Raw genomic sequence first — 18,903 nt, forward strand, 5'->3', positions numbered from 1 at the left:
GTGAATGAATAGGGGTGTGTGTGTGTGTGTGTGTGTGTGTGTGTGTGTGTGTGTGTGTGTATGGGTCTGTATATATGAGTCTGGCTTGCTTTTATTTCTCTGCCAATTTTATTATCAATTGTTATATTTTGAATCTTTGGTGAAAACTCAAAAAAATTCTTCCATTGGATGATGGAAAATAAATTATCTTGAAGTAAATTTTAAAGTATTCAAAATAACCATATTATTTAGGACATTTTTAGTTTCTATAGTAGAAAATGTATTTTGTTTTTAAATACATTCTTTTAACTTAAAGGTCTAAATAACTTATAATAGTATTTTGCTATCTGCATATTGATCAGGCATTTTGTTACTAAGTAACTTTGGCAGTGGAAGGGATATTCGAAAGTCATTACGCATCCATTTTTCTGTGTGTAGGAGAGTGAGGAGGAGTATGGGAGCTGTTCTGGTCTGGTACAGTATACACCGGTGTACACATCACACAATGAGAAGGAAGGAGCCCTAGAGAAGCGCAAACTTGCGCAGGTAAGGTCACTAACCCGAAGCCTCCACGTTCTAAAATTGCGTAACCTCGCTGAGTTCTTTAGGAACGTTATGGACCCGTCGGCTTTTGAATCTATGATGAAGGAAGGCGTGGGTGGAATCTGGTCAGTGACTGGGAATGGAATGTTCAAATGTCATCTCCACAAGCGTGTGGAGCGCTCCCAGTCTAAGAACTGCACATCCAAAACTTCCTGTGAACCATCATGATGCCAGACAGGCAAATCCCACATCCGACCTGGTGCACGGGGTCATGTTCATAGTACAGGTGTAATATCACATTGTGACAGTAATACTGATACAGTTACCTTCGGTCATTGTGTCTTAAGGAACACCCATGAATTTTGTCCTTTGTCCTTATCCCCCAGATACCTCAGAATGTTTGTACAAATAGCTTAAACTCCAAAAAGAATCCCAAATCTGGAACTGGGAGCCAGTGGCTCATGCCTGTCATCCTCGCTACTCAGGAGGCTGAGATCTGAGGATCACAGTTCAAAGCCAGCCTGGGCAGGAAAGTCCATGAGATTCTTATCTCCAATGAACCACCCGGGAAAGCTGGAAGTAGCGCTATGGTTTAAAGTGGTAGAGCACTAGCCTGAGCAAAAAAGCTCAGGGAGAGTACTGAGGCCCTGAGTTCAAGCCCCAGGACTGGCACAAAAAAAAAAAAGAAAAAGAAAATCCCAAATTGGAACCATTTCAGCTCCCAGCCCTTCGCATCAGCAGTGCCGGGAGGCGAGAGGGACGGAGACACGCAGACAGAGTGGTTGTGACTCCCTAGAAGCCACAGGTTTCCTTTGCTTCGAAAACACAGGGAAAAATCACACAAGGACTTGTGGTCCTTAAACCTGTCCGTGGAAGCTGAACAGTGCTCCTTCCCCTCAGCGCTGCTCGGTCCCCGCCAGCCCGTGACCCGTGGACGTAGTGTGTCGGACAGTGGCAGCTCTCAGAGCACCCTGGCCTAGCCACACACAGTCCTTCACCCTGTGGCTGAGTCCCAACATTCAACCCTTACAGTACGGTTCCCCCTGAAAGAGTGTTATTTGCTCCCTGTTGTAAACTCAAAAAAGCCATGAAGTCTAACTTTCAGTTGTCAGGGACCGGGTCTCTCTTCAGAGTTGGAAATCAGATTTGCTGCAAACTCTTTAGCCCTCTGAAAGCTTTTCGGGAAGAGCTGTTTGGCTGATACACGTGGGTTGATAAGACCCCTCATTCGCATCTACAGCGCTTTCCAGCCACTTCTGTGAACACGAGATTTTTTTTTCTTGTTAACTGATGATGGCTTTGCTGTCGACTGTCCTGGTTTTTCTCACTTTATATGCGTTCAGTTCCTGACTGGGAGTTCTCAAGCCTGAATATCTTACACATCATGGAGTGTTTACTGCCTTCCGAATGGATCATTTGGATTATAGTTGCCATGGTGAACAGGTTTTTATATTTTTAAAAAAAACTATGATAATCTTGCTGTACTTAGAGGATGTTTTGACCTGAAAACATTTATAATACAGATATTTCTTTTGTAAACATCAACTTTCAATTAAGAACACTCCTGTCAACTCATATTTTAAACTTGAAATCTCCCTTTTCTTTAACATAACATTCATATAACTCAACTATAAAAGAAATGACTACTTTCATTTTGCTTTCTGTTCATTCTCTACCACTTGAGCCACACCTCCAGTCTAGCATTTTACTAGTTAATTGGTGATGGAACCTTGCAGACTTTTGTGCCTAGGCCAGCTTTGAACTACAAGCCTCCAGATCTCAGCCTCCTGAATAGCAGGATTATAGGCATATATATATATATATATATATTTTTTTTATATATATATACACACTAATATATAGGCATATACATTCATCATATATACTGTATATGTACAGCATGTGTACAGCGTGATGTCTTGCTATACATAATGCAGTTACTACACTCAAACAAGCTAGCAAATCTGTCTTTCACAGGTAACCGTATATAAAGAGTAACACCTGCTCTTGAAGTCAAGTCCCAGCACACAACACACGATTATTAACCATACCTTTCATGCTGATTGAGGAAACTGCATTGGGTTGTTAGGAAAATCCCTACAGGGTAGCAGGGTACCTTCAGTGTGTACTTTCAGACTACTCAGGCTGTGATTTGGTCTCCTGTCATGAACTCAGCTAGCCGCATTCATTCTTCAGCACTTCGTGGTCTTCAGACGGACTTGGCAGAGATGATAAGGAGCGGGTGGGGAGAATTTGACCATGACTTTGCCCTTTGAGATTTGGCGAAGCTCACATCTTTAGGGTTACAATAGAGATGTTAATAGCGTGCCAGTGAAGTTTTGAAGCAATATTCTGAGTCAGGAATTGTGTCTACCAGTGTGTATCCCATTGTATCGGTAGCTGTGTTTACCCATGTGTATCTATTTTAACAGCTAAATGGAGGTCATTTATCAACCAACTATATCTTTGGCTGTCTGACAATTATTTTCTACCTTTCACCCTTAATATTTTCCCTCAAGGCTCTCAGAATTCTTATATTGATCTTATATTGCTCTGAATTGATAACCTATAGCAGATGGCAGCTTATTTATTTTAAAAAAACCAGAATGCGGCATATTGAAAGTGAGAGTGTTGTCTAACCTTTACTTGAAACTTTATTCAATTCCGGCATTAGAAGCTCACACGAGCCACGTAAGACCACACCAGGCGGCTCAGTGTAAGCACCAGGCATCTGGGAGCGGGAATTGGGACAGGGCTGGAGCCGGAAACGAAGCCACCTTCAGGGAGTGTCAGCCTCCTCACCTGCTTTCCTTCCACCCTCCCTCCGCCCCCTCTCCCCTCCGCACCACCTGGCTGCCCGGTTTGTTCGTCATAGACTGGCCTTTTGCATCTTTGTACACCTGACATAAGTCTTTCAGGCCATCAGATGAAGCAGCTACGAGAAATGGTCAGGAATTCTGGAATCAAATTTTGTGTGAAGGAATGCACTCACTTCACTTAGACCAGTCGTGAACCCTCGTTCAATGTACTGCAACCCAGAGACATAGAGGACCATGTTGCTAGGGATGCTGGGAGGGCAGAAGGCTTACTTGGGTAGTCAGGGAACGCAGGTCTTGGAGAAAGGATTTCAAGGACTGACAATATCTCATAAGGTAGCCACTGTTTGTGATTGTTTTTGTAATGCTGTGCGCACCAGAAAGTCATCTTGAAGAAAACATCTAGACAAGCCAAAAAAAAATCTATATTTGTATGATCCTAGAGCCTGAATGGTTCTGTCAAAAATCTGAACTTTGATAAGTTTGATCAAGCCAGTCCGTTTGACTGAGGAAGGAATTTCAGCAAGCACAATGGGCTACCAGTGGAGAGAACGTTAGGCTAGACTCTGCATGGTGGTCAAGGAAATCAGGAGGGGTGAGCCAGAGTCCCGTCTCTCATCTTCACAGCTTTCTATTGCAGAAGCTTCGCTGTTTCTCCCTCATAGATAACCCGTTGATCTAATCCAGATAGGCCCAGTCGAAGCCGATGTGAGACTCTGCATGTATTATTTCATGGCGGTCTCTCTTCCAGTGAGTTCTCTTATCCCTCACCCTTCATCTGCAATAACGCTAGGATCCCTGATGTTAGGATTTTCAATTAAATATGTATTTCAAAGAAAGTTAAATGTGGTTGAAGACAGACTAGGGAATCAGTATGGTTTTATGTATTCATAGTCCATCTGTTTCTAACTTGATATGAATAATCATAGATTAATAAAATTTAACAAAATATATTTAAAGTAGATAAGGTACAAACAGTTCATGCCTGCCTTGCTCAGCAGCCGCAGTGAAAAGTGCATGATGGGTAATGCACGGGCTTCTTTTAGAAGTCGTTCTGGAATTGTAGGAAGGAGAAGGATGAATTGGGTGTCTGCGAGCTGAGAGCTCAGTGCTGGGGGAGGTGGAGACGTTTCCTGACTGGCTGGGTGCAGCTTGTATCATTTGAGAGGCTCGCAGACTGTTCCCAGAGACAGCCTACATTCTGAGTCCCTGACTGGCCCTCATGTGACAGTTGAATCCTTTCTTCTTCTTCTTTTTTAATGTACATTTAAAGCACACTTTTAGCTTCCTTCTGTGAAGCGCACTGAAGTAGAAGACAGCCCTTTCCTGGCTGATGATTATATTTGATTATATTTGAATCTTTTCGGTTAATGGTTAATGGTAGATTTCTTGCATTCTAATTTTACCAGTAAGATCCCTACAGGTCTACATTCTTAAATTTTTAATGTTGTAACAGAACATGCCAACCCTTTTTTTCCCCCTATTCAAGCATAGTACAATCCAATTTTCCTTCTTTCATTAAAAAATTATTATTATAAAAGTGTTATACAGAGGGGTTATATAACTTCCTTCATTTTTTCTTTAACCTAAGAAGTTGACTCTTAACAGCCTTTCACTTTAAACAATAGTTTGTCTCTCTATTCAAGATTTGAAACCTCAAATAATAAAATTTACCTTAAAGGATTTGGCACGTGCTGGGCACCAATGGCTCTCATCTATAATCCTAGCTACTCAGGAGTCAGATCTGAGGATCAAGGTTCAAAGCCAGACCAGGCAGGAAAGTCCACGAGATCCGTATCTCCAGTTAACCACCAAAAAGTCATAAATGAAAATGTGGCTGAAGTGGTAGAGTACCAGCCTTGAGCAAAAAAGCTCAGAGACAGTGCTCAGGCTGGACTGCTCACCCAGGCCCTGAGTTCAAGTCCCAGGACCAGCGGGGAAAAAAAAGGGATCTAACAGGTGGTAAATTTAATGACTTAAAAGCCAGATTCTGTAGGGACCTGCTGGATTTGGTGATTCAGATAATTTTCCTGCTCTTATCTCTGATATGAAGCCTCAATTTTTGGAGGGTTGAAAGCAGATGAAGGTACAGACAGAAGCCTGGGTTCGCAGGCGGCCAGCCAGCTCCTTCATGCCCATGCACCATCCTTGTCTGTCTGGGAGAATTAACTGCATGATTCAGTGTGAAAGCCCTGCAGTCCAGATGTTGAAGGAGGAATAGAGAGGTTAAGCTATGTGTGCAGAGTTCTAGATAGAAGAAAGTGCAAAGTATGCGTTCAGAAGCTGCTAGAGTGGTTCTAGAACATTCAGTGCTTTTCCTTACTCTGTGTTGAGGTTGGCAGGCTGCTTTGGATGGAGGGCAGCGGGAAGACAAGGGTGTGACCTTCAAGGCTAGACAGAACTCAACGTGGAAGATGGCGCTAGCATTTTTGCCTTGAGAGAAATAAAGTAGCCCTTAGTTTTATTTTCAACGTTGGTAAAATGGTGCCAACAATACATGTCATTTTCCTAGGTCGCTGTTGTCATTTACAACACGGATATAAAATGTCTCCCATGCCGTAGGTGCTAGGAACTGTAGCCGTTCATGGGCACATGGCTATGTTGAGCGCCAGGTCTTTTGTCGAGGTGGCAGGGTCTGAATTTCTTCTCTTGGCACCTACGGTCCAACGTCTTTAAGCGGCGTCTCCTTCCCGAGGCAGCTGGGAGGAGCCTGAAACTTTCCTTCTTCATTCTGAGTAGGCATAATTGACGCTCAGCTTGGTCTGTGATTTGAGAAGCCATGCTTCTCATGCCTTTCTCTGCTGAGAAATCCCTTGCTTAGAAGGTTGCAAGATCATGTGGCTGTTGTGTTATTGTGGATAGAGAATAGGGATTTGACTCAGCCCCTCCCAAGTCTCTACTCAGCTCTGTTTCAGAAGTACACCTCAGCTGCCCAGAGAATATTACATTGCTAGAGAGATTTATTAAAGATTTTATGTTGCCTTGTTTTTCACAATATGACAATTGGATTGTGATCACCTGAGCTGCATGTATCATAAAGTAAAAACGTGCGCACACGTGTGTGTGTGTGTGTGTGTGTGTGTACAGCCAGCTCTTAGTTGTATATATGGTGTTGTGATCTGGTGTGATAGGAAAGGACAAGGACCTAAACCTCGTCTCCTGGGCTCCCTCACTTCGCTTATCTTTGGGATAGACCGTGGCTAGGCAGTCCACCCCCAAGAAACAGTAATCTGTGTGCCAGGCTGCTAATTAGTCCGGTTATTTTCTGTCTCGTTGATGAGGCTTAAATAAATGTCAAGGGTGCAGCCATGAGAATCCCCAATTAGGCCTCACATTTGTAAAGCCCGGCCCTGCCCCCTTTGTGGGAGGCGACAGCTCCAGCAGCAGCCCCGCCGAACAGGACCCCAGGGATGGGCCCGGCTCTGCTCTTACTGAAATCGGGGCCCTCCGCGTCCGGGGAGAATGCTGCGCTGGTCTCGCACGGCCGGGTTTCAATCCTCCTGTACACTTGCCTTCTTTCGTCAGTTTTGTTTAAACCGGAGCACCAAAGACTTTGTGAACAATATTTAGACCATTAGGTCTGCCACCTGAAATCATGCTTAAAAATGTATTAGGATTTCCTAAGAATAAGAAACTCCCTTAAATAATAGGCCAAGTTTGTACAAACGGAATGATAAAGTACCATTTTAAATAGCACGGGCCACTCCTGGCGTAGCCCAGCAGTTCTGGTGTGCGCGTGTCTGTGTGCTGGCATCACATGTACACACTCACACTCACACACTCTCCCCGCTAGTGAGCAAGCGTGAGAGCTTATCTCCATTACAAGTCAATGCTAACAGATGGATGGCCCCAAGCAAGGCAGAAATCACCGCCAGGAAATCGAGTGGAAGCCAAGGGCTGCTGCTTCTGGTTGCTAAGCCCTATGGAAGCCCTGGCACACGGGTCACTTTAACTACTTCATGTCTGGGGCGAGCAACAACTTGCTTACACTTACACCTACTCAGTCAGTTATGTAAAAACAGCTCAAGGAAATAGAGTGGAAGGCTGCTTTCATGTGTAACGTGCCTTTTGATGAATAGATTCAGAGTCAGGGCCAAAATCTGGTGTTTAACCAAATGTATGGTGTTTACAAACAGAGAGGTGACTCATAGTCACAATGAACATTAATATGACCGAGAACTATTAAACCTGTAGACAACTCTCTTAACATGGTCACATACAACAGGTAAAAAGAAAAGTTATCTCTTGTGTGTGTGTGTGTGTGTGTGTGTGTGTGCTGGTCCTGGAGCTTGAACTCTGGACCTACGCACTGTCCCTGAGTTTCTTTTGCTCACGGTTAGTGCTCTACCACTTGAGCCACAGCTCCACTTCTGGTTTTTTTGGGGGTGATTAACTAGAGATAAGAGTCTCATGGATTTCCCTGCCTGGACTGGCTTTGAATCTCGATTCTCAGATCTCAGGCTCCTGAGTAGCTACAGTTAGAGGCATGACCAACTGGCTCCAGGTAATGTCAACAGTTTTTAACAATGGATCGCTTGAGTCCACATTGGAAAATATATGTGTCGTATTGTTAATTAGAAAGAAACTTGTTTTCTCTGTTGTTTCTTTGTTGAGGTAATATTAGTTTCCAACATGTCAAGTTTGATTATGGTTCGACCTGTTTCAAAACAAAAACAAGAAAATGAGTGCTAGACCACAAGGCTGCCCTCTAGTGGAAGTCATGTGCTTCTCTCAGTAGAGCATGAAGCTTGTGGAGTAATCCTGTAGAACACAATAGAGGACACCTGGAGATGTTTACCTCGTCATAAAATTATTGGAGAGCATCACTCAGTGAATCAGAGAACTAACTCAAAACCAGACCTTTCCCTAACTAGAACCTCATTTTTCAAATGTTTACCTCTGCTTAACAATACCTAGATCACTAAAAGGATGAAGTGGAACATTACTAATATAATGATGCGTCACATATGTTTGAAATATTTTAAAATCAACACAGTTTAATGTTATGATTTTACTCTTCAAATTTGTTCCTATAAATGACCATATTATTTGTTACAAAATCAGGAAAGAAAAACAAAGTACTAAAATTGCCCATTTAGTAAACCTAGTAAGTATTTCAATTGTAACTTTATATGGAATCATATAGCTAATGTTTTTCCGATTCTGTTTCCTGTTTTCTGTTCTATGTAACTTTTTAAGGGCTTTCATTGCTATTTAAACCAACAACAGGTCTCTATTTCAAAAGTACCCACCACCTTTTTTGGGTACACAAATTCTTGCTTTCTTTTAAGCATCTTAGGATAAAGAAGTGATGACCGCCCCCCCTTCCCCCCACTACTCTGGTTTTGTGTATAGAGCTGCTTTTACAGTTTGTCAGAGATCAATGTTAGTGTTGATGAAAGGAAAAGCCGGTCTTAAAAAAATATATATATATATATATATATATGGGTTACAAAACCCTGCTGCTGCGTGTCCCCTGAGAAATTGCCAGAAATGTCAATAGATATATAAGTAGAAGAGCATAAGAGCATCTTATTATAATTTGAGTTGGATTTAGGCCTACTCCACATTGTTATTTTCCTAATAGGTAACATAAAACACTAGAATAATACATAAATATCCTCTGGTAGCCTCTGCCCCGAGCCAATTACAAAATAAGGCTGCTGTGTCGCAGGCTTTCCCAAAAGTTCTTTATGGCTTTTCTAGAACTGGAATATAATGCCGCTGCTCACAGCAGTCGGTTCCCTTTGTGCCTTTCTGTGTGTTTTTGACATTTATAATAAGTGCTCTAAAAAACTAGTATGTTTTGATTCTGAGACCAAAATATTATTTTAGTAGCAAGATTTTTACTACATTTACTCACACACATACACACTTTTTTTTTTGTTGGTCATTAGGCTTGAACTCAGGGCTTGGGAGCTGTCCCTGAGCTTTTGCACACACACACACTTTAAGATCAGTTACTTATGTGTCTGGTTGTATGTATACACACGTATTACAGTAGCTGTATTGCTATGGTTAATGTGGGAAATAAAATCCAGCTACACTTATTTTCCTAATCAGATACTTTTCATCCTTAGTCATATACATTTTGAAAACACAGTTTATAAATGTGATCAGAAATCATATGGTCTTGTAAATTAATGGTAATTTTTATGTATCCTTGTTAGAAAAGTCAGCTTCACCTTACTTAATGTAGGAAACCATTTTCCAGAAAATACAATGACCTTGTCATGTAGTAAGAAACCTTTTTAAATGTTGAGGTATTGAAACACTGTCAAAAAAAAAGTATAACTACATATAGATTGCCATTTATCCCCGTGTTGCTGATTTATTTATTTATTTGCTTTGGGAATAACACTTAATAATCGTAGAAAAGTTCTGGCATTTACATTAATTATCTCTCAGCCCTGAAAAGTCATTGAAGATCATTGGTAAAATTGGCATTTTCCAAATATTAAAGATCAGAAAAAGTAACAGAACAATGTATTTTAATTATTTACAGTTAACAAAGTCACTTAGCATATGAGCAGCCCTTAAAAGTTGGCTTAAAAAATATGAAGCTTGGCCCAGTGCCAGTAACTCACGCCTGTAATCCTAGCTACTCAGGCAGAGATCTGAGGATCACAGTTCAAAGCCAGCCTGGGTAGGAGAGACTCTGAGATTCTTCTCTCCAATAAACCAGCCCTAGGACCGGGGGGTAGAAGCTTGAGCTAGGTGTGGGGGGCGGGGGGCGGGGGAGTCACACCTATAATCATGACTACGAGGGAGGCTGAGATCTGAGTATTGAAGTTCAAAGCCAGCCTAGGCATAAAACTTCCTGAGATTTTTTATCTCCAAATAACCACCAAAAAGCTGGAGCAGTGGTCAGGTGGGAGAGCTCCACTCTTGAATGAAAAGGCCAGCAGGCATGCAGGGCTCTGGGTTCAAGCCCCAGCACCAGCACAAAAGAAGAAAAGAATAGAATGTTGGAGCTTGCAGCTATCCTGACAGGTGAATACGGAGAGCTGGGAGTCCATGGCCTGCTCTCCCTCCCTGACCATGCGACAGGCCCCATGTCCACTGGCCCCGCCCGAGGCCTGAAGAGCCCGGCGCTGTTGGATGGAGCTTTATACAGAGACATGAATTTGAAGAGACTGTGTCTCTGGGTTGATTCTGATAATGCATTTTACCAAACTAAATTTCCTAATGCCTGCTCAGTCAGAGGCGTTCTATAAAGGAGGTTGGTTCTGCCCTTCCCTCATTTTTGAAAAATCGAATACAAGGACATGTTTAGTAAAGTAAGAGGACGGATCTCCACCTAATGTCGTTGAACACAAGCTGCCATTGGGGTCATTGGCGGCGTAACGTGGGCAGAGGGGACACAGGAGGGCAGAGGGGACACAGGAGGGCAGAGGGGACACAGGAGGGCAGAGGGGACACAGGCGGAGGGGACACAGGTGGGGGGGACACAGGCGGACACAGGTGGGGGGACACAGGCGGGGAGACACAGGCGGAGGACACAGGTGGGGGACACAGGCGGGCAGAGGACACAGGCGGGGGGACACAGGTGGGGGACACAGGCAGGGGGGACAGGTGGAGGACACAGGCGGGGGGACACAGGTGGGGGACACAGGCGGGGGACACAGGCGGGGGGACACAGGTGGGGGGACACAGGCGGAGGGGACACAGGCGGGGGGACACAGGTGGGGGGACACAGGCGGAGGGGACACAGGTGGGGGGACACAGGCGGGGGGGACACAGGCGGGGGGACACAGGTGGGGGGGACACAGCCGGGGGGGGGGGTGGACGGGGAGACACAGGCGGAGCGCCGCTCGGTGTCCCGCGTGTCCTGACCCGCGCCCGCCGCGCGCGCACCTGCGGCTGCCCAGGCCCTGCTCGCTGGCCGCCGCGGCCGGGCTTCGCCAGCTCGGCCTGGACCGCCTCCCTCATCGTGGCTCTGCGCGTTTGTTTGCCTAGTTCCTCGAACACAGGACGCAGTCACCGCGCCCGTGGCGGCGGGGACTGGAGTGCAGCGCGGCGCGCCATCGCGGCCCACAGCGCTTTCTGGGTGGTCCTTGCGCGTGGGTCTCAGGGGCGCTGGTCGTGCGCGTCGCCGCTCTCCGCCGTCTGTCGGTCTGTACGGGCCGCACCACGCACTGTGAACTCAGGGTTTTCCACAGATCTCGGGCTTCCTCAGCCCCCACGTGTGGACAGCACAAGGACCGTGCTTCTAAACCAGGGAAGCTGCACACCTCGCAGGGCCAGCAGCCCTCACCCACCCTCGGGAGATTACCTTGGTGCTGGCTAGTCTTGGACTGCCATCTAGTGATGGAAATGGGAATGACAAGGTAGCCTCTGCTTGGTAACCACGGGGAAGTGGCGGCCTTCACCATTGCGGAGTCTGACACGCTTGGCAGAAACCACTGGAAGGAAAAGAAAGGCAGGATGTATCTCTGCAATGGTAGCGACGCCAGACTGTGCCTAGCCCGGGGTCAGACCCCCGCGGGCGCTCCCCTAACTGGCGTCCGCACGGACAGCCTTTCTTTTCCACCAACTCGCCATCCCCCACGTAGCCAGCAGCCCTCCTCAGGTGTGCTCACTTCCAGGATGCTCACATAGGCTAGATGCGTGCCTTGCATTCTATGTTTTCATGCAAGAAAAACCTCGTTTTACAGGTGTGTGTGTGTTCTGATCGAGGACTGTGGCAGCCAGGCTCCCATCCCACTTCCAATGCCTTGTCAAAAGTGATGAAAATAGGGCTGGGAAGGTGGCTCAGTGGCAGAGCGCTTGCCTTGCATGCATGAGGCCCTGGGTTCGATTCCTCAGCACCACATAAGCAGAAAAAGCCAGAAGTGGCGCTGTGGCTCAAGTGGCAGGGCACTAGCCTTAAGCTGAATAGCTGAGGGACAGCACCCAGGCCCAGAGTTCAAGTGACTGCCAAAAAAAAAAAAAACGATGAAAATATGATTATGAAGTGTTTTGTGCAGGAGGGTTGCTAGCGGCACTGTTCCTACGCAGCTCTCAGATGGCCAGTGCTGGGGTTGCGGCTGGATAATTCCTAAGTGTCTGGGAAGGAATATGTTCTCCATTTCTTCCATATGCCTCACAGCAAGGAGGCCCATTGTGTGCATGCCATGGGCGTTTAGTAGGTGGAAGACCATTGAGTATATGCTGTGCATGAAAGATCATCGTGTGCACGCAGTAGGCATTAGTGCAGGAGAGACCATAGTGTGCACGTAGTAGACATTAGTGCATGGAAGACCATCATGTGCATGCAGTAGACATTAGTGCAGGAGAGACCATCGTGTGCACGCAGTAGACATTAGTATATGAGACCATCGTGTGCACGCAGTAGACATTAGTGCAGGAGAGACCATCGTGTGCATGCAGTAGACATTAGTATATGAGACCATCATGTGCACGCAGTAGACATTAGTATATGAGACCATCATGTGCACAGTAGACATTAGTATATGAGACCATCGTGTGCACGCAGTAGACATTAGTATATGAGACCATCGTGTGCAGGAGAGACCATTGTGTGCATGCAGTAGACATTAGTGCAGGAGACCATCGTGTGCACGCAGCAGTGCTTAGTGAGAGCTTGTGGAGTAGAGAGAGGTTAGGAACTGCAGAACAGAGGTGGCCACTGCTTTACCTCCACGGGGCGGGCACAGGAGCAGGTTCTCCGGAAGCACTTGATTAGGTGGTGCTCTCCAGGACCCAGACCAGGCCCACTTTCCTCTATGAAGTTCTCAGCGCCCATGCTTCTCTTGGGATCTCCATCTGCACAATCCTTAGAAGCCCCCAAACATGGACGGATCCCCTTGAGCCCGTTTAGTGTGTGCTGCCACCTAGTGACCTGCAGGGGAACTGCAGGACATTCGAGACTCCTCAGGGAACCTTGTGCAGTCACCTAAGTTGTCCAAGGTGGGCACGCACCAGTCACCCGTGTCTCCATCCCTGGAGCTGTGCACAGTATCGCCTCCTCTCCCCGGACCCGCGCCACAGTCTTCTTGCCCCTTTGGAGCTCAACTCAGACGTTTTCCACTCCTACCATAGCACACGTTAATTGCGGTCACAACTTTTAGGCCTGCTTGTGTGCTTTGTTTACTCCTGTCTGGCTTACTAGAGGGCAATGCCCATGTGTGCAGGAAGCCCTGCTCTTGCTCTTCCTGGTGCCCCAGCACCCAGCCCACAGCAGGCTGAAGGACTGATGAATGTGTTTCCCCGTGCTTCAGGCACCCTGAAAATGGCCGTGCTGGTCTATTGGTGTGGTGTACTTCCGTGTTCTCCAAAGAGTTAAATGCAGGTCGTTACGCACATCTGATGCAGTAATAATGACCTGACTTTAGAAACTAAAGACTGAATTTGGGTTTGGAAGTTTTGCCAGAAGGCTGGCTTTGAACTGTGATCCTTAGATCTCAGCCTCCTAAGTAGCTAGGATTACAGGCGTGAGCCACCAGCGCCCAGCTACAAGGTGAAGTTTGACATTATAGAAGGTTAGTGAAGTATAGAAGTAATGTTCCAGAAAAGCACAACTCTTCAGGTCCTAAGGTGATAATCACTTAACCAGGACTCATCCTAAGATACTAGGAACATCTAGTGAAAATTTGGCAAGGAAATTTATAGCTGGCAGACCAGCCAACCACATCCAAAGCCATCAATCTTAGCATCCACACTTGGATAGCAAGGTGCCAGCTGACCAGCTGACAAACATCTCACTACCTACAGCTTGTTTAGGAAGAAACCAGATGGGACTGGGGGGTTAGCCCAGCAGAAGGGCGCCTGCCCAGCGAGCACAAGGCCCTGGGTTCGGTCCTCAGCCCTGGAAAAAAAAAAAAAAAGAGACCAGACAAAGACCAAGCAGAGAAATGGAAGTCAGGCCTCCAGATGTAGCGGCCAGCTTGCAGGAAAAGCTGAGGTCAGGCATTGAGAGGTGCTTGGTCTCCAAAAGAGGCCGGAGAGACTTGTCAACCAAAGACAGCATTAACCTTAGTGTTGGGATTTGGGGCCAAAAAAACCCCCAAAATAATATTTGTGTAGTAAAAGGGAATACATCTGAGTAACAGATATTAAAGAATACTTATTAATTTGATAGGTATAATTGTTAAAAATGCTTAAGGCAGCCGGGCGCTTGTGGCTCACGCCTGTCATCCTAGCCACCCAGGAGGCTGAGATCAGAGGATCGCAGTTCAGTGCCAGCCCAGGCCTTGAAGCCTGTGAGACTCTGGTCTCCTGTTAACCAGCAACAAGCTGGAACTGAAGGTGTATGCTCAAGTGGCAGAGCACCATCCTAGAGCGACAAAGCTAAGGGGGAGCGCGCCCTGGCTCTGGGGTTCCAGCCCTGGGGATGGGGGACAAGCACGACGTTGTCCTGGTGGTGAGGTGCCTGTGGGGGAGGGGAGAGCCGTCTGGGGTTTGAGGCTGTGTGGAGTGTGACCCCGGATGCAGCCCTGACCGCTGGTTAGGGGAGCAGTGACCACGGATGGAGGAGCCCTGGCGTGGGGAGAAGGCAGGGAGGGCTGAGGGAATGGGGGGGCGCTGCTGAGTCTGGCCCGTGGGGAGCCGGTGCTCGGGGCGTCCCCTGCCGGTCTCTCTCCCGTCGTCCCTTGGACTGAGAGCTGCTGTCCACCCCGCAGGTGCGCGCGCGGAGGCCCGACGGCGCCGTGCTGGACGAGGACATCATGGAGCGAGCCAGCAAGTAGGTGCGGGCGGGGCGGCGGGCAGCCCGGGGTGGGACCGCGTGCGTGGCCGAGGGTTCGAGGCCACCCTGGCGGAAAGGAGCCAGGGTGGGCTCAGCCCGGCGGCCGCCTCCCGCAGGCTGTCCTCCGACGACGGCGAGGAGGCCCCGGCCTACTTCTACGAGAGCGACGAGTCGGGGGAGGCCGGGGAGCGGCGGCCGCGCGCGGCGGGCGAGATGGACCTGCTCGGGGAGATCCTGGACTCGCTGAGCACGCACAGCGCCGACCAGGGCAAGCTGGCGGCCGCCCGGAGCCTGGACTTCTTCCGATCCATGGACGACATCGACTACAAGCCCGCGGTGAGCGGCTCCTCCCGCCCTCCTCGGGGGAGCGGACCCCAGCGCGTCCCCGCCCGGGGCCACCGCGCACCATCAGCAGCGAGGCTGCGCTCCCGGGAAAGGATGAAACCGCAGCGTCCTCACCCTCCCGCTCGCGGGGCTCAGCCGAAGACGCGCGCCACGCTCCCCTTACTTCCGGGCTGGAGGGCGTTTAGAGGCGGGGCGGGGGCGGGGCGGGGCAGGGAGGAGCTGGGCGGGGCCTGGCGGGGCCGGGAGGAACTGGGCGGGGCCTGGAGGGGCGGGGCGGGGCAGGGAGGAACTGGGAGGGGCCGGGCAGGGAGGAGCTGGGAGGGGCGGGGCAGGGAGGAGCTGGGCGGGGCCGGGAGGGGCCGGGCAGGGAGGAGCTGGGCGGGGCCGGGAGGGGCGGGGCAGGGAGGAACTGGGCGGGGCCTGGAGGGGCGGGGCAGGGAGGAACTGGGAGGGGCGGGGCAGGGAGGAGCTGGGCGGGGCCGCAAGCAGAGGCCTCGCGCTCACAGCTCAGTGGGGCCCAGACCTAGAAGAGAATAGGGGCAGTGGCAACCATGCTGGTGGCAAGACACTCTGGAACTTTCCATGACTTTCCTGCCCTAGCTTGAGTCGGAGAGGTGACATTGAAATGCAAATCAGAAGGCCGCTCCTGCCCAGCAAGCCTGGTGGGGGGGGTCAGGCTGACCCCGTGTGGAGGGAGGGGGGGGTAAGGCTGACCCCGTGTGGAGGGAGGGCAGGGTCAGGCTGACCCCGTGTGGAGGGAGGGGGGGGGCGGTAAGGCCGACCCCGTGTGGAGGGAGGGCGGGGGGCGGGGTCAGGCCGACCCCATGTGGGGGGAGGGCAGGGCGGGGTCAGGGCTGAGGGGGAGGAGGCCGTCGTCGGGCTTGGGGTTCGAACCAGAGTCAGAGGGTGAACAGCACGTGTTGTTTCTGCTTCCAGAACAAATCCAACGCCCCCAGCGAGAACAACCTGGCCGCGCTGTGCGGCGGCGGCGCGGCGGGGGACCCGGCGGACTGGAGCCGGGGCCCGGACGACGACGAGGGCGGCGGGGCGCCGCGGGGCCGGAGGCGGGGCGGCTCCTCGGCCGGCCTGGCCGAGTGCGCGTGCGCCGTGCGGGAGGAGGCGCGGAGGCTGCGCAGCGCCCACGGCCCGACGGCCGCCCCGGCCGCGGCCCCGGGACCCGAACCCGAGTCCCAGGAAGCGCCCGGCGAGGACCCGCCGGGGCGACGCCCGTCCACCTTCGTGCCCTGGGAGAAGGCGGGCGCGGAGGCGCCGGCGGAGGCCCCATCGGAGGCGCCGACGCCGTCGGAGGCCGGGGGCCTGCTCCGGGAGGTGGTGTCCCTGTGCCGCCTGGCCGCGCCCGGGCCGGGCCTGCACGCGGAGCCCGCGGCCCACGGAAGCCAGTCTTAAGCCGCCCACCCGCGCGCGGGCCCGGGAATCGCCGCCCCCCCTCCGGGGCCCGCGCGCGAGCGGGACGGAGCCGTCGGTACGGGGGCAGCCCTCCCACTTAGTTACCCCCACCCCGCGTGCGCCGGGGCCCGCGGTGTTTAAATGCCAGGCGGACTCCCCTGCTGTCTGTGAAATCAGGTATCGGTTCGTCCGCGCGTCCGTGCCGCGATGGCCGAGGACTCGGTGCTCCCGCCGCGGCGCGTACGCACCGTGTGCACCTGCCGCCCGCGCATGCGCAATCGCCCCGCCCACCGGCGACCTGGTTAGCCTGCTCATTGCCTTAATCCTCGACGGGCCTCGAGGCGGGCCCGCGTGCAGACGCGCGGGCTCGCCCTCCTGCGGCCCCCACGGTACGGAGCCGCCACCGAGGGCGGGCGCAGAATGTGAAGTGACTTGTTTACACGCGAGACTCGCGGGGCCGGCGGTCTCCAGAGAGCCGCCGAGCGCCGCGCCTCCGCGGGGCCGCCTTGGCAGCGGTGGCGGGCGGGGCCCGCGCCTGCGCGCGGCCTGGGGCGGCCGCGGGTCCGACGGCGGCTTCCTGGGGGGGAGGGGCGGCGGCGGCGGCCTGGGGGGGAGGGGCGGCGTGTCCGACGGCGGCCGGCGTGGGGGGGGGGGGCGGCGGCCGGTCCGACGGCGGCGTCCTCTGGGCCTTGGTGAGTGGTCCGATCGGACCCGGCCTGGCCTCGGTGTCCCTCCGCCCCCGGGCCTTCTGGATCCCGGCCCCAGGGGGTGGTTGCTGACTTTCTCCACTGTGAAGTGGCTGCTTCCCGGCCACGCCCCCTTCTAGACTGTTCTGTAGGAGCGGGTGGGCGGTGTCTGGATGCGTGACTTGGAGTTGGTCCTGCTGGATGTGCACGCCTGCGGCCTCCCCTTCAGGCCCGGGCGTGGGTCGGAGAGGGAAGCGCATTCACTGCATCGTGTTAGGCCAGACGGCCCCAGGTCCATTCCTAGTGGTCAGCGAGGTGCCCTAGCTCCTCGGGGGCCGAGATCGGAGGATCACGGTTCGAAGTCAGCCCGGATAGGAAGGTCTGTGAGACGCTTATCTCCAGGAAACCACCAGAAAGCCAAAAGTGGCTCTGAAGTTTCAGGCCCAGCATTCCCTCTCCCCTCCTCCCCCTCAGGCGCACGCACCTAGTGATGAGTCACTTGTGACCCTACGCGCGCAGCACCTGCTCCTACCCTCCAAATGGATGCTAAAAGTAACTTAAGAATGCTTGAGGAATGACTCAAGAGTCCCAATAGGATCATCTTCTAAAGAATTTACTAGAAGAATATGATTTCAATTAAAAATATTACTTAAATATGTTTACTCATGTCATTTTTTTTTTTTAAAGAAAACGACCAAGTACATTCCGAACTCTAAATAGATGTTTTACTTGAGGTCATGGCTTATTCATGACTGGAAGGGATATACACATTGCTTCTGTTACACGGATAGATTGTACATACTAAAGAATATTTAATCTTGATTTTAAAAGTACGCAGGGAAGGTTCTAAGAATTGGTCATTTTTTGATTTTACATGCTTACTATCAATTCCAAGATACCAAATAAACAACAAAAGAAATCTACACAGCCGAAGAGCAGTTTTAAGTGAGAGTGGCTTTTGTGCTCTGCCTGTCTGGCAAATCTTCCTTCAGAGGTTGAGGGGAGGACACAAAGAAGCCTGTTGTTCTGATTTGGAGGCAAGATGAGTTTTCTGTTCAGAACTCACAGTTTGAAGGGTGGCGTAGTCACAGGTGTCACTTAGACCCACCTTTGGGTTCTGTTCCATTTGCTTAGCAAATATACCACCGCCACCGAGCTTCCTCTTCCTGTCTTGCAGTGACCTCCCAGGATGTTTGCCTGTGATTTTGTGTTGTTTTGAGGCTAGGGAGCCACTCACAAATAATGTCATTGTCTTAATATATTGCAAGTAATTTGTGCCTTATTTGAATATGCAAAATTAACTGTTCACTGGGTTATAAACAAAAGGAAAAAAAATCAAGATTTCTCCTTGCTATTCTTGAAAAAAATTCCAGAAGACTAATAGCAAGTATTTCAAGCCATTAAAATTTTATTCAAAGTCTGCTTTTTACAAGACTTG

General features: G+C 50.4%; 1 protein-coding gene across 1 annotated transcript in view; it reads left to right on the forward strand.

Moving 5' to 3' along the window:
* Window positions 1-15,213, forward strand: part of Dennd1b (DENN domain containing 1B) — a 158,170-nt gene extending 142,957 nt beyond the window's left edge. The window contains exons 20-22 of the mRNA XM_042701274.1: window positions 418-525; window positions 14,963-15,028; window positions 15,144-15,213. Coding sequence (XP_042557208.1) covers window positions 418-525; window positions 14,963-15,028 — 174 coding nt within the window. The 3' untranslated portion in view covers window positions 15,144-15,213. The remainder of the gene's footprint in view (window positions 1-417; window positions 526-14,962; window positions 15,029-15,143) is intronic.
* The last annotated feature ends 3,690 nt before the right edge of the window (window positions 15,214-18,903 follow it).

Source organism: Dipodomys spectabilis, unplaced genomic scaffold (assembly GCF_019054845.1).
Source record: "Dipodomys spectabilis isolate Male_0828 unplaced genomic scaffold, ASM1905484v1 ptg000288l, whole genome shotgun sequence".
NCBI lineage: Eukaryota > Metazoa > Chordata > Mammalia > Rodentia > Heteromyidae > Dipodomys > Dipodomys spectabilis.